The following is a 20,678-nucleotide window of genomic DNA, read 5'->3' on the forward strand; positions in this document are numbered from 1 at the left end:
CTATTTCCGTTCATCGGTTTCCTTGCGTTGCAAGCGTTTTTTGTTATTCGTTATTGTTTTCCTGGTGTGGGTTGTCCGCCAGCGTTTTCCGTTCTTGCCGACCTTCAACGGTTGTAATTATAGATATACTCTAGACTTTCAAATTCCTTACTAAATATATGATTATAGTGATTGATTGATTGTGTCATAGACGGTCACAATAAACGCTCTTCAATTCCACCATCTTTTCGTGTCAGCGTTTTTAGAGTCCACCTTCCGCCTTCCAGCTTCGGCTGGACCATGGACTTTGCCGACACCGAAAAGATTTACAAAGCGCTGACCAGTCAAGGACGCTTAGTGGGTCAACAGGGGACCGAGCTCGCCACCCTACGTGACGCGGTCGGCCTGTTGGCTCATCGTTTCGAGAGCGTAACCGCTCATTTGAGTTCCCTAGCTCCGGTTTCCAACCCGATCGCCCCCACGTCCGGACCGCCGCTACCGGCTCCACCGTTTAGGGAACCCAGCCTGCCCCACCCCAACCGCTATGGCGGTGAACCCGGTCTCTGCGGCCCGTTTATCCACCACTGTCGGCTGATCTTCGATCAGCAGCCCCTCACGTACGCCCACGAAAGTGCTAAAGTAGCGTTCATGATGAGCCTCCTGACTGGTCAAGCGAGTGCTTGGGCCATGGCTGTGAGCAACGCACGCCCGGAGATTCTATCCTCTTTTTCCGCTTTCTTATCGGAGTTCCAGAGGGTGTTTCACCACCCTACCCGGGGGAAAGAGGCAGGAGCTGAACTGTTGGACTGTACCCAGGGTTCCCGGTCGGTAGCAGACTACTCCATCGCCTTCCGCATCCGGGCCGCCGAAAGCGGTTTCGACGACTGCGCCCTGCGAACCGTGTTCCGGAGAGGTCTAAGCTCCGCGCTGAAGGACGAGGACGCCGAGACGCTGGAGGAGCTGATCACCCTGGCCATCCGCCTAGACAACCGCCTGCGAGAGCGTCGCCGAGAGCGAGGAGTGGAGCAGCGCCGCACCGAACCAGCACGCTTCCGGGTTCCCGATCCACAGCCAGCCGACGAGCCCATGCAGCTGGGAGCGAGTCGTCTGGATTTCCTCGAGCGACAGCGTCGGCGCAGATCGGGCGCGTGTTTCTACTGTGGTCTCCAGGGTCATCGAGTGTCGGCGTGCCCGGGAAGACCAGTCTGTCGAAAGTCGCCTTCTCGCCGCGTCGATCACTGTGAGTTCGGGGGCTACTCCCCCGCACCCATCGACTCCGGGAAGGAGCAGGCTGGCGTCGCGACACGAAGACAACGCGACGACAGCTCCGGGAACGTCCTGAGACTGGAAGTAGAGGGGGAAATCAGGGGTCCGAACACTTCCATCAAAATTCGCGCGCTGATCGACTCAGGGGCAGATGATTGTTTCATCGACGCCGGGTTAGTGGCAAGACTTGGCTGTACGGTAACGGAACTCGATAGGTCCGAAAGACTGTGCGATCTCGATGGGCGCCTGCTGGCCGACATATGGCGGTTAACACAACCCCTGACCTTAAAGCTTTCGGGCAATCACATTGAGCAGCGTTCTTTCTTAGTCATGCCCTCAAGGGCAGCCCCGGTCGTTCTCAGGATTCCCTGGTTGAAAGCGCACAACCCGGTCATCGACTGGGCGCGGTTATCCATTCAAAACTGGAGTCCTTTTTGTTATGCTCATTGTCTGCGGTCCGCCGAGGAGGGCCTACGGGTCAGAGCCGCCCCGGTAACCGAGGTTAATCTTGATAACGTGCCCCAAGCGTCCCATGATCTCCGAGCAGTGTTCAGCAAGGAGAGCGCCAAGTCCCTGCCACCTCACCGCCCATACGATTGCGCGATTGACTTACTGCCGAACCCAGTCCTGCCGTCGGCGCGCCTATACAAGGTCTCGCAACCGGAACAGGCGCCCATGAAGGAATACATTACTGAGTCCCTGGCCGCGGGTCTGATTAGACCGTCTACATCCCCGGTCGGAGCGGGCTTATTCTTCGTGGGAAAGAAGGATAAGACTCTCCGCCCATGTGTCGACTATAAAGGCCTGAATGAGATCACGGTCAAGAACCGTTACCCGCTGCCGTTGCTAGACTCCACGTTCGCTCCCCTGCAAACCGCCACCATTTTCTCCAAGCTGGACCTTCGCAGTGCCTATCACTTGGTCCGCATTAGAGAGGGCGACGAGTGGAAAACCGCATTTAAGACGCCCCTGGGTCACTTCGAGTATCTGGTCATGCCATTCGGTTTATCAAACGCGCCCGCGGTATTCCAGGCATTGATCAATGACGTACTGAGAGATATGCTCAACGTTTGCTGCTTTGTCTATCTAGATGACATCCTCATATTCTCACGCTCCGCTAGGGAGCATCAGCGGCACGTCCGGTCCGTCCTGCAACGACTCCTTGAGAATAAGCTCTACGTAAAGGCAGAAAAATGCGAGTTTCATAAATCCTCCGTCCAATTTCTCGGATTCATAGTAGAGAACGGGCAACTCAAGGCCGATCCGGCCAAGACACGCGCGGTGGTGGACTGGCCGACGCCGGCGATGGGGAAGCAATTGCAGAGGTTCTTGGGTTTCGCTAATTTTTACCGCCGATTTATCAAGGACTACAGTCGCCAGGCCTTGCCTCTCACTCGCCTCACGTCCACCAAGACCCGTTTTGCGTGGGATAGCCCAGCCCAAGCCGCGTTCACTAGCCTAAAAGAAGCCTTCACCAACCCGCCCGTGTTGCATCACCCTAACACTGATCTCCCTTTCGTTGTAGAGGTGGACGCACGCATCTGATTCGGGAGTGGGGGCCGTCCTTTCCCAGCGTTCTTCGGTCGACCCGCGACTCCATCCGTGCGCCTTTTTACTCCCGCCGCCTCTCACCGGCAGAAGCGAACTACGATGTGGGAAACCGGGAACCTCTGGCCGTGGTCCTGGCGCTCCAGGAGTGGCGGCACTGGCTGGAGGGCACCACGGAGACATTCACGGTCTTCACCGACCACAAGAACCTGTCGTATATCCGGTCCATGAAAAGACTCAACCCCCGGCGGGCGCGCTGGTCTCTCCTCCTCAGCCGCTTCAACTACACCCTGACTTATCGCCCCGGTTCCCAAAACACCAAGCCCGATGCCCTGTCACGCATCCACGACTCCTGGGAAGAGGAGGAGGGACCCACGAGCGTGGTGCCTAGTCATCGACTGGTGGGAGGCCTGCAGTGGGAGATGGAGCAGCGGATTCGGGAAGCGCAGGACGAGAACGGAGCCCCTGCCGGATGCCCCCAAGGTTGGTTATTTGTGCCGACTCAACACCGCGCAGAGGTGATCAGTTGGGGTCACGCCTCCAAGTTGGCCTGCCATCCGGGCATCCGTTGCACCCTCGGTCTGATCGGGCAACGTTTTTGGTGGCCGTCATTAAAGACTGACGTCACGGACTACATCCAGGCCTGCCCCGCATGCGCCGCCAGCAAGACTTCCCGCCAGCCTCCGGCAGGACTTCTACAACCGTTACCCGTTCCGGCGCGTCCCTGGTCTAACATCGCGTTGGACTTCGTCACTGGCCTGCCCGTGTCACGTGGGAAGACGGTCATTCTGACCGTCGTGGATCTGTGCAAAAACCCTGCGGAAGAAACTTTCATTAACACACGTAGCGGTAGGGATTCAGTTAACTATTAGCTCGACAAATTGGGGATGCGACAATAATCCATGTGAAGAATTAGATTTAAGCCCATATTCTCAAGGGGTAGATCCTTATCATACTATTGTAATTTGTGCATCTACCGTTTTAAAGAATCTCGTTGAGGCTACCCCTACAGAAAATATAGAGACTGAAACTTCGATAAATAAACGATCTAAAATGGTGCTAAAATTTAAAGGGAAACTTTCTGTTGATGATCACTTTTTGGCTGTTACTGGAGTTACCCAACTAGGAAATAATTTGCTACTATTAATGGAATCAGCTGCTAAAACTGCAAATTCTAGCTGTGTTTCATGCATGGGTCAGAGACCATTGCTACGAGTAATTCCTGCAGCTCTTCCATCAACATGTCTTTTAGAAGTAATGACGAAATTAACACCTAATGCGGACTGCATTGCTTGGAATGATGTGTACCCTGTGACTAAGGGAACGAAAGATAAGCCTATCTTTTCTACTGATGTAGCAGTAGCTAACTTTACTTGTGTTAATCTCACAGGAACACAAAATAACGTCGGAAGCTTATCACCAGCGTGGTGTAAGACAACTGTGCTCCAAGCAGGTACACTACTGCCACGCAGCGACGTGTGGTGGTGGTACTAAGTCATTTCATTCATTAAAGGACGCAGTTGGAACTTGTGCATTGGTGTCACTTCTCTTACCAGTGTCTATTTTTCCATCCACAGCAGGGGACATTCAAAGAGCAGTTGAAGCCCATGAATCCCCCTATTATTACCCCAGGAACAGACGAAGTGCTTCCTGGAGGGATGGTGCTGTGACCTATTTGGATGCAATTGGCCAACCAAGGGGCGTACCTGATGAGTATAAGTTGGTAAATCAAATCGCAGCGGGGTTCGAATCCATTCTTCTTTGGACTAAACCGAATAAGAATATTGATCGAATAAACTACATACACTATAACGTGCAAAGATTGGGGAACTTCACTGAAGAGGGATTTATAGCTATTAAAGAACAATTGGCAGCAACATCACTCATGGCATTTCAAAACCGCATCGCAGTGGACATGCTGTTAGCAGAGAGGGGAGGGGTTTGCGCCATGTTTGGGGACCAATGTTGTACATTCATTCCTAACAACACTTCTCCGGAAGGGTCCCTCACAAGAGCCATTGCAGGCTTGCGCACCCTAAACCGTAAGATGAAGGAATACTCAGGTGTGACTACCTCTGCATGGGATGAGTGGTGGAACAAAATATTTGGTAAATATAAAAATATGGTATTTTCTGTAATGATTTCTATAACAGTGTTCACCTCAATCCTTGTACTGTGTGGATGTTGTTGTATTCCCTGCATTCGCGCTTTGCTTGTCCGACTTATGTCAACAGCTCTCGCTCCAACAAATTCCAAACTACAGGAGATATATCCTTTGATTAATTACACAGGTGCTGGTGATGGAGGAGACACTGATGACCAAGTTGATGACGACGACTGAAGTTACGTAGGAGATCCTATTCGTTAATCCAAAACGCTCAAATACATTAAAGTTAAACAAAGAAAAATAGAGGGGTTTACATTTGCTATCAAGCTAGTGATTCAATGGAATTAAACCTTTGGAAGTTCCATTGATGATAATTTTTGGGGCAAATGTAGAATAAACAGGGGGGAATGTTAAAATAATATTAAGAGGTTATTATAAATTTGCCGTGATGCAGCTTATTTTAATATGTAATGCATATAACATGTTGCAGTTTAATAGAATGGACTATGTTGAGTGTTTGCAGTTTGAGTGGAGATACAGGAGGACACCGCTGCTGCAGGGAGGTGTCTGCAATTGGCAGGGCGGCGGCACTTCTTCAGAAGTGAGGATGACGCAAACAACATCATGCTGAATCCTGAGAGAAGAAGTTGACGTCAAAGTCTGACGCAAACAGCATCGTGCTGAATCCTGATAGAAGTAGTTGACGTCAAAGTCTGCTGCGATCCACGACGGCGCGCCCATGTTAAACCGGACTAAACCAGCTTCGAGTAGACGAACTGTACCACCCTTGAGTGTAATTTGATTTCTCGAAGTGTAATCTGATTCCCCGTCCCTATAAAAGGGAATGTGAGAAAAACATCGGGGAACAGAGGGGAGATGAAGTTGGCAAATAAACTTTGTTAACCTCTCTGTCTCCACTTGAGCTGAGTGCCTCTCTTCTTTTAGCTTATGAACACTATATGTCAAATTGGTGAACCTGACACAGTGGAACATTTTTTTTTTTTAATGCAGACTGGTCTCAGATTTTTGGTTGTCCTTTCACAGTTGGTTACAAATTACATTGCAGTATTTGAACTGGATGTCCATTAAAGTTGGAGTTCAACTAAAGGAGAAGGACTTGGACTTTTTTGTCACCGTCCGGGTTGAGGTTGGTGAGGAACCAAACGCAGGGAAGCCAGGCAGGGGTAACTTAAAGGGCATTTAATAAACAGAAAACAAAAGGCAAAGGAGGAACTTGAAAAAACTGGACAAGGACAGGAAACCAACGACCGGGAGAGGCAACAGGGACAAGCGACAGGGACAAGCGACAGGGACAATGACAGTGAAAATGACAATGGACCAACAAGAACTGAAACCAACCAGGGAACTAAATACACAGAAATTGACGAGACAACGAGGAGAACCTGGACAAGACACGGAGGGTTGGAAGGACCGGATTGGTTAACACAAGGGCTTGGGTAAACTAACACAGGTGGACACAATCGACAAGACGAGACAAGACACAGGAACAAGGCCAAAACATGATACCAAATACTAAACCAAAAATAACAAATACAAATCATGACAGTACCCCCCGTATCCCAGACGTCCCAAACACAAACAAAAGAAAATTTCCAAAATCAGGGTGGGCGGAAGGGGGCCAGGAGGCGGGACCACAGCCTGCAATCAAGGCTGGTCAGGCGGGCGTCCGGGAGGCCAGACCAGCGAGTCTAGCCGTGGCCCTTCAGGCGGGCGTCCGGGAGGCCAGACCAGCGGGTCTAGCCGTGGCCATTCAGGCGGGCGTCCGGGAGGCCAGACCAGCGAGTCTAGCCGTGGCCATTCAGGCGGGCGTCCGGGAGGCCAAGGCAGCCGCATGGAGTGCGCCGCCGAGGCAGAGACGAGAGGCGGCGGCCGTTTGGGCGCCGCCAAGGAAGAGACGAGTAGCGGGAAGAAAGACCAATAAGAGCAAGCTAAAGTTAACTTTAGGATATACATAGCCAATAGAATCATGCCTTTGTTGCTGTGCCATTTGCATATTCTTTAGTATGAATCGTTACTGGGCAACTCGGATGTAGAGAATGTCTGCTGGTGGCAAGAGAGGTGTAGAGTTGTATTGAGAGGGACCCGAGACCCAGGTGCACATGTAATCAATCTGTGTATTAGGAATAAATCCACTCGTGCGTGAAAATGCCGGCTTCCTGATACCTTTCTATTGCAGAACGAGCGTGCATATTGTTGGATGAGTGAGAGTTGGGTAAAGTCACAAATTGGAGTCAGATTGCTAATTTGAGTTTACATTGATTTAAAATTAAATTCCAACATTGATTTAAAACTAAATTCCAACAATATATATATATATATATAGATATATATATATCTATATGTATATATATATATGAAATCAAATCTCAGGACAATAACTGTTATGATGCTGTCAGTTCTCACAGTAAAAGTAAAAAAAAACCAACCTCCGGCAGAACTTAGCCCACGTACTGGGGGAGGCGGGGGACATTGAGTCTGAGTGGACCAAAGCTGTGGAAGCAAGGTGGTTGGTGTCTGTCGTGGCAGCTACCCCCAAACCCGCTGTTGGACACCGGCGGTAAAGGATAATGTCAGGCTGAAGAAGGAGTCCTTTCGGGCCTTTTTGGCTTGTGGGACTCCGGAGAATGCTGACATGTACCAACTGGCCAAGCGGAATACAGCTTCGGTGGTTGCTGAAGGAGTGAGGAGGGAGGAGTTCGATGAGGCCATGGAAAACGACTTCCAGGTGGCTTCGAGGAAATTCTGGTCCACCATCCGGCGTCTCAGGATAGGGAAGCAGTGCACCATTAACACTATTCATAGTGAAGATGGGGTTCTGCTGACCTCAACTCGGGATGTTGTGAGCCTGGGGATTCCGAGGTGGACTCACCTATCTCTGAGGCTGAAGTGACAAGCTCCTCTGTGGCAAGGCCCCGGGGGTAGATGAGATCCGTCCGGAATTTCTAAAGGCGCTGGATATTGTGGGGCTGTCTTGGTTGACATGCCTCTTCAACATTGCGTGGACATCGGGGACAGTGCCTCTGGATTGGCAGACAGAGGTGGTGGTCCCCCTTTTTACAAATGGGGGCCGGAGGGTGTGTTCCAATTGTAGAGGAACCACACTCCTTAGCCTCCCTGGTAAGGTCTTCTTACGGGTACTGGAGAGGAGGTTCCGTCGGGAGGTCAAATCTCAGATCCAGGAGGAGCAGTTTGGTTTTCCTCCTGGCAGTGGAACGGTGGACCAGCTCTACATTCTCTACAGGGTCGTTGAGGGTGCATGGGAGTTCGCCCAACCAGTCTACATGTGTTTTGTGGACTTGGAGAAGGCATTTGACCGTGTCCCTTGGGGAGTTCTGTGGAGCGTGCTTCGGCAGTGCAGGTTACCAAGCCCCCTAATATTGGCAGTTTGGTCCCTGTACCACCAATGTCAGAGTTTGGTCCGTATTGCCAGCAGAAAGTCGGATTTGTTTCCACTGAGGGTTGGACTCCAACAAGGCTGCCATTTGTCATACCTTTTATGGACAGAGCTTCTAGGTGCAGCTAAGGTAACGAGGCAATCCGGTTAGGTGGACTCAGTATTCCATCTCTGCTTTTTGCAGATGATGTAGTATTGTTGGCATCTTCAAGCCGTGATCTCCAACTCTCACTGGTGCGGTTCGCAGCCGAGTGTGAAGCGGTTGAGATGAAGTTCAGCATCTCCAAATCTGAGACCATGGTTCTCTGTCGGAAAAGCGCGGAGTGCCCTCTCCAGGTCGAGAAGATTTTCTGCCCCAAGAGGAGTTGTTCAAGTATCTTGGGGTCTTGTTGACGAGTGAGGGGAGGATGGAGCACGAGACTAACAGGCAGATCGGTGCAGCGTCTGCTGTGATGCGGATGCTGTATTGGTCTGTCGTGATGAAGAAGGAGGTGAGCCAAAAGGCGAAGCTCTCAAATTACCGGTCGATATACGTTCCTACCCTCACCTATGGTCACGTGTTGTGGGTTGTGACAGAAAGAACAAGATCTTGGATACAATACATACAATGAGTTTCCTCTGCAGGTTGTCCGGGTTCTCCCTTAGAGTGAGAAGCTCGGACATCCGGGAGGGACTCAGCGTCGAGCCGTTTCTATTCCGCATTGAGAGGAGCCAGATGAGGTGGCTCGGGCATCTGATTAGGATGCTTCCTGGACGCCTCCCTGGTGCGGTGTTCCAGGCATGTCCCACCGGCAGGAGACCCAGAGGACGACCCAGGACACACTGGAGAGACTATGTCTCCCGGCTGGCCTGGGAACGCCTGGGGATCCCTCCGGAAGAGCTAGAAGATGTGGCTGGGGAGAGGGAAGTCTGGGCTTCCCTGCTGAATCTGCTGACTACGCGACAAGCGGCAGAGAATGGATGGATGTACGAATGAATCTCGGAATTACAATTACTTAGGATCAAAAAATGAGAAGTTCTCTAAACTTTAAACCCATCATACATAAAGCTAAAAAAAATATTACTTATTTGCTTGTCAAGAGATCTTTCATTAAAAAGAAGGGTTTCGATTATGGGTGGGACGAAACGGCTAACTCACGATTCTATACTGTGACGATATGTGCCCCACAATAACGATAATATCACAATACACAATGTCTACAATATTCAACATTTCGTTAGAAAGTTCTTCAACGATATATTACAAGATATGTGACTGAAAAAGAAAAAAATGCCCATAAAAATGAAAACATCTGTAATTATGCATTTATTCAATGCCAATACTGTCATGGTCCGTTTTGTCCTGTCATGTTTTTGTTTTGTGTTTGCCCAGCTGGTGTTTCCTTCCAGCGCCTTGTTCCTGTTCATGTCGTCATGACTGGAGAGACGCGCCCACCAGCCACGCACCTGTCACTTGTCAAGTCATTGATTACTGAACTATTTAAGCACTCCACGCTGACAACGCAGCGTCGGAAGATTCCTCTTGCTCATGCTCATGGTTCCAAGTTGTGAATTACTAGACACCTCGCTATTGTATCCCGAGTACTTTGTTCGCGTTCTTTGTACGTGTTTTTCTCTTCCCGTTTATTGTTCTTCTCGGTTGAGCTCGCTTGTTAATTGGCTTTCCTTGCCCTTCTGCGGCAAGCGATTTTTGTTCTCTTTTGTTCTTTGCCTTTTGCAAGCGTTTTTTTCGTTCCCATCGTTATTCCCCTGGTGTGAGTTTTTCCACCAGCGTTTTTTGTTGCACTTCTTCGGTCTTGCGTATTATTATATATATTGTCTTTTTGTAAAAATAAATATATTTGCTAAATCCATCCTCCTTTGTCTGCGCTGAAAGAGTCCTGATTCCATTTTCCAGCGGTCCTGGAAAATGACTTAACAAATACGTGTCTTAACACTGTAGCTACGGCTGGACGAATTAAAGTGCATGGACATTAATAACAGGTCCCTGTACAGCTGGACATGTTTTATGTAAACCAAGACACTGCACTGCTTTCTGAACCTGAAATGTCAGAAGCAAGTGTCACGAAGGAGCTTGACGTTAGCCCGCACAGTGGACACATGAAGGCATATTCTTCTTGAGCAACACTAACTGATCAACATGCTCAGACTTAAGAGCACACCTCTGAGCAGAGATTATGGAGTAGGACAGGACACACACTTTTGCTCTGGTCTCTGCATACAAAGCGGGGATGACTTTTTCGGTGAAGTGCTGTTGACTCGGTAGTTCGTATCTCGGTTCCAGTGTAGTTAGCATTCCACGAAAGCAAACATTTTCGACCACGCTGAAAGGTCCTCACATATAAATTCTGCGATGGATTTGGTGATAGAAACTTTGCTTTAAAAGCAGTAGTGATTGTCGGCTGTCTTGGTTCGCCTTTTTTTTAGCACCTGCGAGTAGTTCACCGTAATGGCGAACGAGGTGGCTTTGCAGATTCGTAGTGTTGATCTTATATTTTACCTTTGCAAAGCAGTTCTTGCAGATTGCATACTCTTTATCCAGTGTTCTCCCGTCACTGGTCTCGTAAAAAGCGGAGTGTCTCCACACTTTCGAGTGGAAACTCGCCGGTGGGTCTTTGATTTGTTTTTCTGGGTTTTTCGCCATTCTCGCATTAGTTCTTCTTCTATTGTAAATTCTTCACCGACCGCTGATCCCGGCAATTTTAGAACCGTTTGCGGCATTAGCGCCCCCCCACATAGGACAGGAGAGATTAAATACGGACGGTGACGACGAGGTAAATCCATTTTGTGTGTTGTTTTAAAATATCGATACTTGCCGCCAGGCTATCGATGATTTATTGTGACAGAGTTCGCAACAATTTATTGCAATATCGATTTTTTTCCTCACCCGTAGTTTCGATTACAAAGGCTGGAGGGATTTCACAACTCATATATGCCCCAATGGCTCTTCACGTTGATGATGAGCCATTAAAAGAGATTGACAAGATTCTCTTTATTTTTTGAGGAAAATCAAGACTCATTACTTGAGGATGTCTGTTCAATTCATATGAAAATGGTGGTCTTAATTTTTGGGATTTTATACTTTAAATAATAGCTGAAATGGCTGAAACACTTTTTTTTTAACCAATCCCACCTCTATACAGAACATCATCCCTCAGTTCCTTTTATCTCGATTGGGAGGTGTAGCGAACCCAGCCAGACAATGGTGAAGCGTACTGATGTTCCACAGAGTCTTTTATTCCTTTTGTTGTCTTGATTTCATTGTGGAAACACTGTAAGAGCTACAGTGTAAAACAAACCATAATAAACATAAATGAGAGCTCTCAACGGCATGCAATCAAATCCATGTAACTACTTTGACCATACGTGAGAAAATAAAGTTACAACAAAAACCCGCGATACTACAAAATCGACAAATGGACGCTATTGTCAGAGTGACAGCAGTTAATTATGTCATGAAACACCTGTGCATGGGTAAATCACGGCCAACGAAATAACGATGAAACAAAACAACAATTAAATACCTTGTTCCCATTCCAGCCAGGTGCTTGCAGCCTTAGAAAGTTTCCGTTAGATTGCGTAAAACTGATTTCTTGATCGGCAATGTCAAGATCGTTAAACTTTTCCTTCTCCTTTTCCTTCCCTTTCCTTTCCTTTGGAAACGCCCCCTTAAATAGCGTAATGTTAATGTATACTTCCTGCTCATACCGGAAGCGCACCAAACTAAAAGCATATGGCATCCAAATTATAACTTCAAAATAAAGTATCAAACAAATGCACTTGTGAGTTCGTTACACTCCCACCAAATCATTAGTAAATAATGGAAGGGTATTTGGTTTACATTAGGTACGAATGATTTCTGACCGTAAATAGAATTTCTCTAATGAGATAACTTGGGCAAGAGCAAAATACTTTCAGTTATCGAGTGAGTCTAATCAGCTTCTAAAAGCAGGACTAGCTTGTGAACTGGGCGCTCCACTGTGGACAGCTTGTGGAGGCGCTCTCCTTCCTTTCCGAGCTCCTTGTCTACAAGGCAGACCTTAACTCTCCTTCCAAGCCCATCTTTGTCAATAGTAGTTTCAGATACTTTGTTCAATCTCCACTGATTCCAGAGTGCGTCTCTTTTTTTTTCTCCTTTTTTTCCTTCTTTGTCTCTCTATCTTCTTCTTCTTCCTTTTTCTCATGTAGAACGACATTGCCCTGTCGATTCCCGGAGTCCAGAAACCGATGAAGCTAATTTCCTTATTTTTAAGACCTTTGCCGGGATGGTTTGCCTTTTCGTGGAAATGACCAATAATCATCTTCATAATGTGATGATCTCTTGGGATGATTGTCGGGTGCTCTCCCACCCTGAGGACTCCATCCTTATCAGGGAATGGATCAAGAGAGTACAGTGGACTGTGAGATGGTAAGGAATTCACTTTAAGTAACAATTTAAAGTCTGCTGGATAGACACCTTTTTGGAGTTTCTTAATTAAGCGATATTCTGCCTCTTCGTCTGTTACAGTGGTAAGGTTATCAAATGAGAGATCTATACTTTCCATATTGACTGCGAGTTCAGAAGGTAGCATGCCTTTTTTGGACGTCCCGGTCATTTCACACTTGTGGAGTCTGTGACCGCCTGTGGCGCAGAGTTCACAAGCTTCTCTGGCAATTTCAATGGCCTCTTCTTTGCTTCCAACACTTGTCAGGCTGTTGTCGACGTAGGGATCTCTCCTGATGAACTTCAAACCCTTTGAATCGATGTTGCTGTTCTCCTTGCCACCCTTAATGTCGAATTCTAAGATACGAATAGCATCGGCCGGTGTCGCTGGAGGCAGCTCCTTTACCATTACCCTGTGACACAGGCGGCTCATGCTCTGTGACTCATAGCTTTGTGATGATCTCCCTACAATGCTCCATCCAAGATCCGTCCGTATAGCATAGGGTTCCTCATCACCTCCCAAAATTACTTGCCTAGGCGCCATGGCTCGAGAGCAGTTGTAGCCTATCAGAAGTGCTACCTCACAGTCTTTCAGTGGTTGAAGCTCATCTACTATTCCCTTGAGATGACTCCATTGCTCAGCAGTCTCGCAAGTGGGAATGTGAGCGCGATTTACTGGTATGCAATCCTTTGTGTAGGTAACTGGAAGATCAACCTGAACAGCAGAGCTATATCCTCTCACACGAAGGCCAAAAACAGTTTGACTAGGGATGACTATGTTTGTGCCACTCATGGTAGTCAGTTTCAACTTAACTGGGTGTCTTTCAGCCTTGAGGCTGTCGCTCACTTCCTGGCTGATGAATGTCGTATCACTTTGGGTGTCCAGCATGGCGTAAACAAGTTTCTCCACAGTTGGATCAGCTTTGGAAGACACCCACACTGGCACCACCATTGTTGTGCAGGACACGCCCTTGCTCGTGACACTGAGTGAAGTAGCATCATGACTGGACCTAATTTCTGTGGAAGACCTTTCCTTTTTATAGTTGTAGTCATGAAGAACTGTTGGATGCTTCCCTTTGCAATTGTCACAGAGGAGGCGATGACGACACTCCTTTGCACCGTGGCCATATTTCAAGCAACCATAGCAGAGTTTATTTTCTTTTATGTAGTTGCGTCGTTCGAACAGTGACATTTCTTTGAACTTGGAACATGAATGGAGCTGATGTTTCGCATCATGACAAAGTATGCATATGGACTTCAACTTTTTCTGCTCTGTCTTTGGGATTTCATCTGTAGCTGTGTTAGTTGCGAAAACACTAGCCTTGTTTGTCTTTAAGTCTCTGGCTGTTCTTTTCTCAGGATTAGAACCTGATGAACGAAGTACATGGAGGGATGTGATTGGATTACAGGCAATCTCTGCTTCGCTAGACACAAATATTGCGAACTCCTTGAAACTCGGGAATTCCTGTCTTTCATTCAGGCTTTGTGTTACGTGCCGGTTCCAGAGCGAAGCTGCCCAATCTGGTAGTTTCTGGACCAGCTTCTGGTTCTCCTCACAGTCATTCAATATGTCAAGGCCTTTAACGTGAGGCATGGCATCTCGACAGGCATTAAGGAAGTCTGAGAAGTTTCGGAGTCCTTCGGCATCTTTAGATAGAATCCTGGGCCAGTTAGATAACCTTGCTCTGAATGCTCTTTGTATGCTAAATGGATGACCAAAGCGATGGTTTAACTTGTTCCAGGCATCCTGGTAGGCCCCATCATCAGTTCGGAAGAAGGTCCCATCTAAGACATGAAGTGCTTGTCCACCAACATATTTCCTTAAATAGTACAGTTTTTCAGCAGGAGTGATTACTCTTTGGTCAACAAGAGAGGAGAATGCTGCTTTCCATTCAGTGAATCGCATGGGATCACCAGTGAAAATGAATGGCTCAGGAACTGGGAGCCTATTCAATGCTAAGCTATCTTGAAAGACTTGAGCAAGAGTGGAAATCTCGTTATGAGAGGCAGTTGCAGCCGGCAATGGCGGGACAGCAGTTGCCGGCAGTATTTTGGCGTCTTGGTCCTTTTCCTTGCCCAGGCAGTCAAGAGCTTCACGTTCTATTTCCTTATTGTACATGCTCAGCTTGCCTTTAGCTACTCGTACTACATTTTCCGCCTGCAAACAATGCAAATCATGTCTTTGTGTTTCCTTTTCTGCCTGCAAACGATGCAACTCATGCCTGTGTGCTTTGAGTGCTTCTAAAGCTGTCAATTGTTGCTCTTCTAGCTGTCTTATCACTGCCTTTTGTTTCTCTTCTGCTATCATCAACTCATAATTTATCTCCTTCGGCGATAGTTCGCCTGCTGCCTCTGCACGTTTAGCTGTCATGTCTGAAGTCGCAGAGTGCTGGTCAGACTTACTGTGGCAGGTGGAGGAGACAGAAGATCCAAAAACAGACCTTCCATAGTCGCGGTGTAGTAGTTCATGGAGGCGGTGTCTCTCCTGTTCCTCATTGAACATCCCTTCATCATCTATTGCTCTGTTGTGGCCGATGATTATCAGTTCTGTGGTAACGGATTCACAAGTATCAACTCGTCTTCTTACTGCGATGGTTGGGGTGGAGAGCTCCCTAATTGCAAAATATATGTCCATAATATCATCCTTGGCATTTTTAAGATCCTCAATAAGTGGCCAGAGCTCATCTTCCGTCATCGGCGACTTAAGTTGACGTCTTGCTTTACGTACCGTGAGTTTCCAATTCTCATACATGGAGATGAGTCTTTTCTCCCTTTTGCTAAATTCTTCCATTTGTAGTGCACGCATTTTCTGAGTAGGATTCCGTGCACGCTCAGAACGTCGAAGACCAGCCGCTGTGCTTGCAAGTTCACCTGGATTATCAGACTGACCTTCTTTGTTAATTTCTTTTAAGTGTGATTCCTCAAGTGCACTCACAGCTGTATGATGCTCACTCTGGAGATTGGGAACTTTATGCTGGGAACTATCCATCTGCTCTGTTTCCTTAGTGTTATCTGACTTTGACATCACTAACCCTCAGAATTATCAAATCAGGAGTGAATTTGTTCTCAGTCACTATTTACTAATTTTGCCATCAACAGCCAGAATTTCTATTAACGAGCATATATTAAACACAGGTGCAAGCTTTCAAATAACAGTGAATATTAAGCCCCAATTTCAAATAACTGTAGTGCAAGAGACAACGTTAGAGTTTAAGTAATTATGTACTAACACTTATCACGCTCAAATATGGATGAATGAAATATTTTAACTTGAAATGGCACATGCTGTTGAATCAATGCAAATATAACAAATCCTTAAATATAAAGAGTATGCCAAAATAGTCCAATTTTTGTAGATCTCAACAGTCTCCTTCCTTTGATGTGTTTATAAATGTTCAGTGTTCCAGTCGAGGAAGCTGTTCATGTGTTCAGCTTACCGGAAGTTCAGCATCAAAGTCAGTGATCGTGACTGTACTTGACCATTGCACCGAGTTTATGAGACTGTTGCCCAGTTTCAGCGTTGGTGTGCTGCCTCATGCTCTGCTGATGAGACCAGGTACCCAGGCGATGAAGCAGCAATGCCGGGCATGGCGTGTAATCCGCTGTCACGCCCCCTCGTGGAAGCAACAGGTCGTCACGGAGCGGTGTAGTTCAAGCTCTTACTGTAGCGAACCCAGCCAGACAATGGTGAAGCGTACTGATGTTCCACAGAGTCTTTTATTCCTTTTGTTGTCTTGATTTCATTGTGGAAACACCGTAAGAGCTACAGTGTAAAACAAACCATAATAAACATAAATGAGAGCTCTCAACGGCATGCAATCAAATCCATGTAACTACTTTGACCATACGTGAGAAAATAAAGTTACAACAAAAACCCGCAATACTACAAAATCGACAAATGGACGCTATTGTCAGAGTGACAGCAGTTAATTATGTCATGAAACACCTGTGCATGGGTAAATCACGGCCAACGAAATAACGATGAAACAAAACAACAATTAAATACCTTGTTCCCATTCCAGCCAGGTGCTTGCAGCCTTAGAAAGTTTCCGTTAGATTGCGTAAAACTGATTTCTTGATCGGCAATGTCAAGATCGTTAAACTTTTCCTTCTCCTTTTCCTTCCCTTTCCTTTCCTTTGGAAACGCCCCCTTAAATAGCGTAATGTTAACGTATACGTCCTGCTCATACCGGAAGCGCACCAAACTAAAAGCATATGGCATCCAAATTATAACTTCAAAATAAAGTATCAAACAAATGCACTTGTGAGTTCGTTACAGGAGGGTTGAACTTCTTTCTTGTTTGCAATTATGATATTGACAAGGTAAAGACTGTAAAGATTTATAATTTTCATCATCAATCTTTTTTAGCCTGGGCTCTCATTTACAAGCAGAAATTCTCGCCTCATAATTACTATTTATCTAACAACAAGGACATTCTCTATAAACATAAGACTATTTTCATGGAAACTTGGTTTAATAATAATATATGGGTGGATCAGTTATTCAATAAGAAAGTTACTCTTTTGCCGTAAGATAATTTTTTGTTGAAATATGGCAAACCTGTTACACCTGCGGATTATGCAAAGGTTTTTGGTGGTATACCTTCAGGAGTATGTATGCTATTTAAATTCCAACCCAGGCTTGATAGTCAGAGAGTGTCCTTGTTAACTTCATTATGTACATTATGGGTAAAGAATTATTTTCTAAATCTTACGGCAAAAACAAAATTAGAATACTTTTTTCAGAAAAATTTTACCTCAGCTCCACATGTGGTCGCATTTTGGTTGGCCTTTGTGGATAATATAATGTGGGAAAATGCCTGTCTCTTACCTAATCGATATTTAATTCCAAGTAAGATTCAGGAAGATTCATTTAAAATTGTTCATTGGATTTATCCATCCTAAGCCTATATTGAAAAAATATTCAAGAAAGACATTGACGTAAACCAGGGGTCTTGAATCTTGTTCCTCGAGGGCCGGTGTCCTGGCCGTTTTCCACCTCTCCCTGGTGCAACACACCTGAGCGATCGTTATCTAGCTTCTGCAGACCTTGCTGATTATCTGATCATTTGAATCAGCTGTGTTGCAGCAGGGAGAGATGGAAAACCTGCATGACACCGGCCCTCGAGGAACAGGATTGGGGACCCCTGACGTAAACTGTAGCTTCTGTTCTAAGTCTTCTGTGCTTCATCTTTTTTGGCAATGTCCATCAGTAGAATCCTTATGGTGTGACCTGAGTATTTTTAGAACAAATCATGTTGAAAAAAGTTTTATTTTGGAAGGATGTGCTTTTTGGGTTTTGTTCACCTAGGTTGCCCTGAGTCCCACTCTGCCCCTTTGTCGTACGGTGTCCCACAAGGTTCTTTTTTGGGGCCCTTGTTGTTTTCGTTATACTTGCTGCCCCTAGTTTCCATCCTACGAAAACATGGAATTTCCTTCTGTCACGATCCGTCTGTTGTTGTTGCAGCGGAGTGGGCGTGTTCCTGCGGCGCTCGTTCCAGTTCGTGCGTCACCCGGCCGAGAGAGACCCATGCACGATCCACGCAGCGGCGTTGAATCAAGACTTTGATTACGGGCTACTTAAGCCACCGTCGCGGACAGGTCCGCGTCGGATTATTATCCCACGTTGCTCAAGTTCATGTTCTTTGCTATAGTTCTCGCCTCGATTACTCCGTGTGTAGTGTATTGTGTATTTTTGTTATTCTTTACTCAGCTATTTTTCGGCTCGCTTTTCGTGTTTGGACTCATCTTATCCTGTGGTGGTAAGCAATTGTCGTTTTCGGTATCCTTGCATTGCAAGCGCTTTCTGTTACTCGTTTTGATTTCCTGGTGTGAGCTTGGTCCGCCAGCGTTTTTCGTTATCGTCACTCCGACGACAGTAATTATAGATACCCATATCATTATAAGAAATTGATAACAATCCATCCCCCATAGTGATTTCTGATTGTTACCTGACGGTCACAATAAATCCTTGATCAACCAATTTTCCCTTGTCAGCAATTATACGAATCCACTTCCACCTAACACCTTCCATTGCTATGCAGATGACAGTCAAATCTCGCTGAGCAAAAAAGACCCTTTCTCCTTGAGACCACTTTTTTCCTGCCTGGAGTATATCAAAATCTGGATGTCACTTAACTTCCTGAATTTCAATGAAAAGAAGACAGAGGTTATGGTGTTCGGTCCCAGTGGCCCTTCTACTCTCAATCCTGTTGACCTCTTATCTTTAGCCAACAGTCTCAAACTTGGGTTTTAAACTGTACAGTGATTTTAAATTAGATCAGCAGATCAGTGCTGTTTTTCAATCCAGCTTCTTTCATCTTAGGCAGCTGGTTAAAGTGAAGCCCTTTCTTTCCCAACAGCACTTAGAAACAGTAATCCATGCATTCGTTACATCTAGGCGCGATTACTGCAATGCACTTTACTTTGGAGTCAGCCTGTCCTCGCACAAACGCTTCCAACTGGTCGAAAATGCCGCCGCTCGCCTTTTAACTGGTGCTCAGAAAACAGATCACATCACCCCAATCCTAGCCTCTCTCCACTGGTTCCCAGTGCACTTAAGAGTTAGCTTCAAGATTCTTGTGTTCGTCTTCAAAGCTTTAAATGGCCAAGCCCCAGCGTACCCCTCTGAGCTCCTCCACCCCTATGCACCCACCCACTGCCTCAGGTCTGTAGGCCAAAAGCTGCTGGAGGTGCCAAGCACTAAGCGCAGCCTCAGGGGGGATTGTGCCTTTTCTGTTGCCGATCCTTCCTTATGGAATGAGCGTCCATTAAATGTTAGGCAAGCCCCCTCTCTGACCACTGTTCTGCTGTTCTTCTGGTATCTATTGTAAAAGTGTCTATGTGTTTTCATTTGTGTTCTTATGTATGAAATGCGCTATAAAAATTGTATTGTATTGTGTTGTATTGTATTGTGGCGGCATGGTAGCCTGACTGGTTAGCACGATGGCTTCACAATACGGAGGTCGTGGGTTCCATTCCGGCTCCGGCCTTCCCGTGTGGAGTTTGCATGTTCTCCCCGTTCCTGCGTGCGTTTCCTCAGGGTACTCCGGTTTCCTCCCACATTCCAAAAACATGCATGGCAGGTTGATTGGACACTCTAAATAGCCCCTAGGTATGAGTGTGAGCAGGGATGGTTGTTCGTCTATGTGTGCCATGCGATTGGCTGGCAACCAATTCAGGTTGTGCCCCGCCTACTGCCCAAAGACGGGTGGGATAGGCCGCCCCCCCGCGATCCGAGTGAGGAGAAACTGTACATATAATGGATGGATGTGTTGTATTGTATTTGCGAGAAAAGAAATGTGAAAAAAATCAAAAATGTATTTGATTAGTTTAATTTTAATAATGGCCAAATTTAATATCCATAAATGTAAGTTCTTTTCTGTTTTCATTAACGAGTCAAAACATTATATTTCTACAATAATTACAATTACAACTATTTCTGCTTGTGTTGAATCTGTTTTCTTTGGATATATTTAATAGTTTTGTTTTCTATGCTTCCCATACTTTGTGTGATCTCACCCCCTGTCGTTATATTGTTTGTCTTAAATGTTTAAATGTGTTCTGATGATTTTTGTAATTAATGAATGTTAAATAAAGTTTATTAAAAAAAGACTGGTTAAGGGTCAGAGGGATGTCATGTCATTATCCACACCGTTTATCCTGTATAGGGTCTCGGGAGGGTGCTGGAGCCTATCCCAGCTGACTATGGGCGAAAAGCACACTACACCCTGAACTGGTCGCCAGCCAGTCACAGGGCAGACATAGACATCGTCACTGGGGTGGGAACTGAACCCACGCTGCCCACACACAATTCAGGTGAGTGTACCACGACACCATCAGTGACTAGGGTCGGCGGGATAACTTGGAAGTTTTTTATGAAGAAATATTTCACACTATATACATTATATTCATACAATAGTGCAGCCCGAGAGAACCAC

At 46.4% G+C, this 20,678-nt stretch overlaps 1 protein-coding gene across 2 annotated transcripts in view; it reads right to left on the minus strand.

Annotated features, from left to right (window-relative positions):
• Positions 1-11,531: 11,531 nt before the first annotated feature.
• Positions 11,532-20,678, minus strand: part of LOC148319685 (uncharacterized) — a 10,271-nt gene continuing 1,124 nt past the window's right edge. The window contains exons 1-2 of one of the 2 annotated variants that reach the window (XM_088280183.1): positions 16,745-17,121; positions 11,532-16,501 (exon numbers count right to left, since the gene is read on the minus strand). In XM_088280183.1, coding sequence (XP_088136309.1) covers positions 12,395-15,763 — 3,369 coding nt within the window. In that variant the 5' untranslated portion in view covers positions 15,764-16,501; positions 16,745-17,121 and the 3' untranslated portion in view covers positions 11,532-12,394. Of the gene's footprint in view, positions 16,502-16,744; positions 17,122-20,678 lie in introns of those variants that run through there. The other variant, XM_088280182.1, reaches the window with a different exon arrangement.

This window comes from Idiotropiscis lumnitzeri, chromosome 17, assembly GCF_059441095.1.
Source record: "Idiotropiscis lumnitzeri isolate Australia: NSW breed Sydney's pygmy pipehorse chromosome 17, RoL_Ilum_1.0, whole genome shotgun sequence".
Classification (NCBI taxonomy): Eukaryota; Metazoa; Chordata; class Actinopteri; order Syngnathiformes; family Syngnathidae; genus Idiotropiscis; species Idiotropiscis lumnitzeri.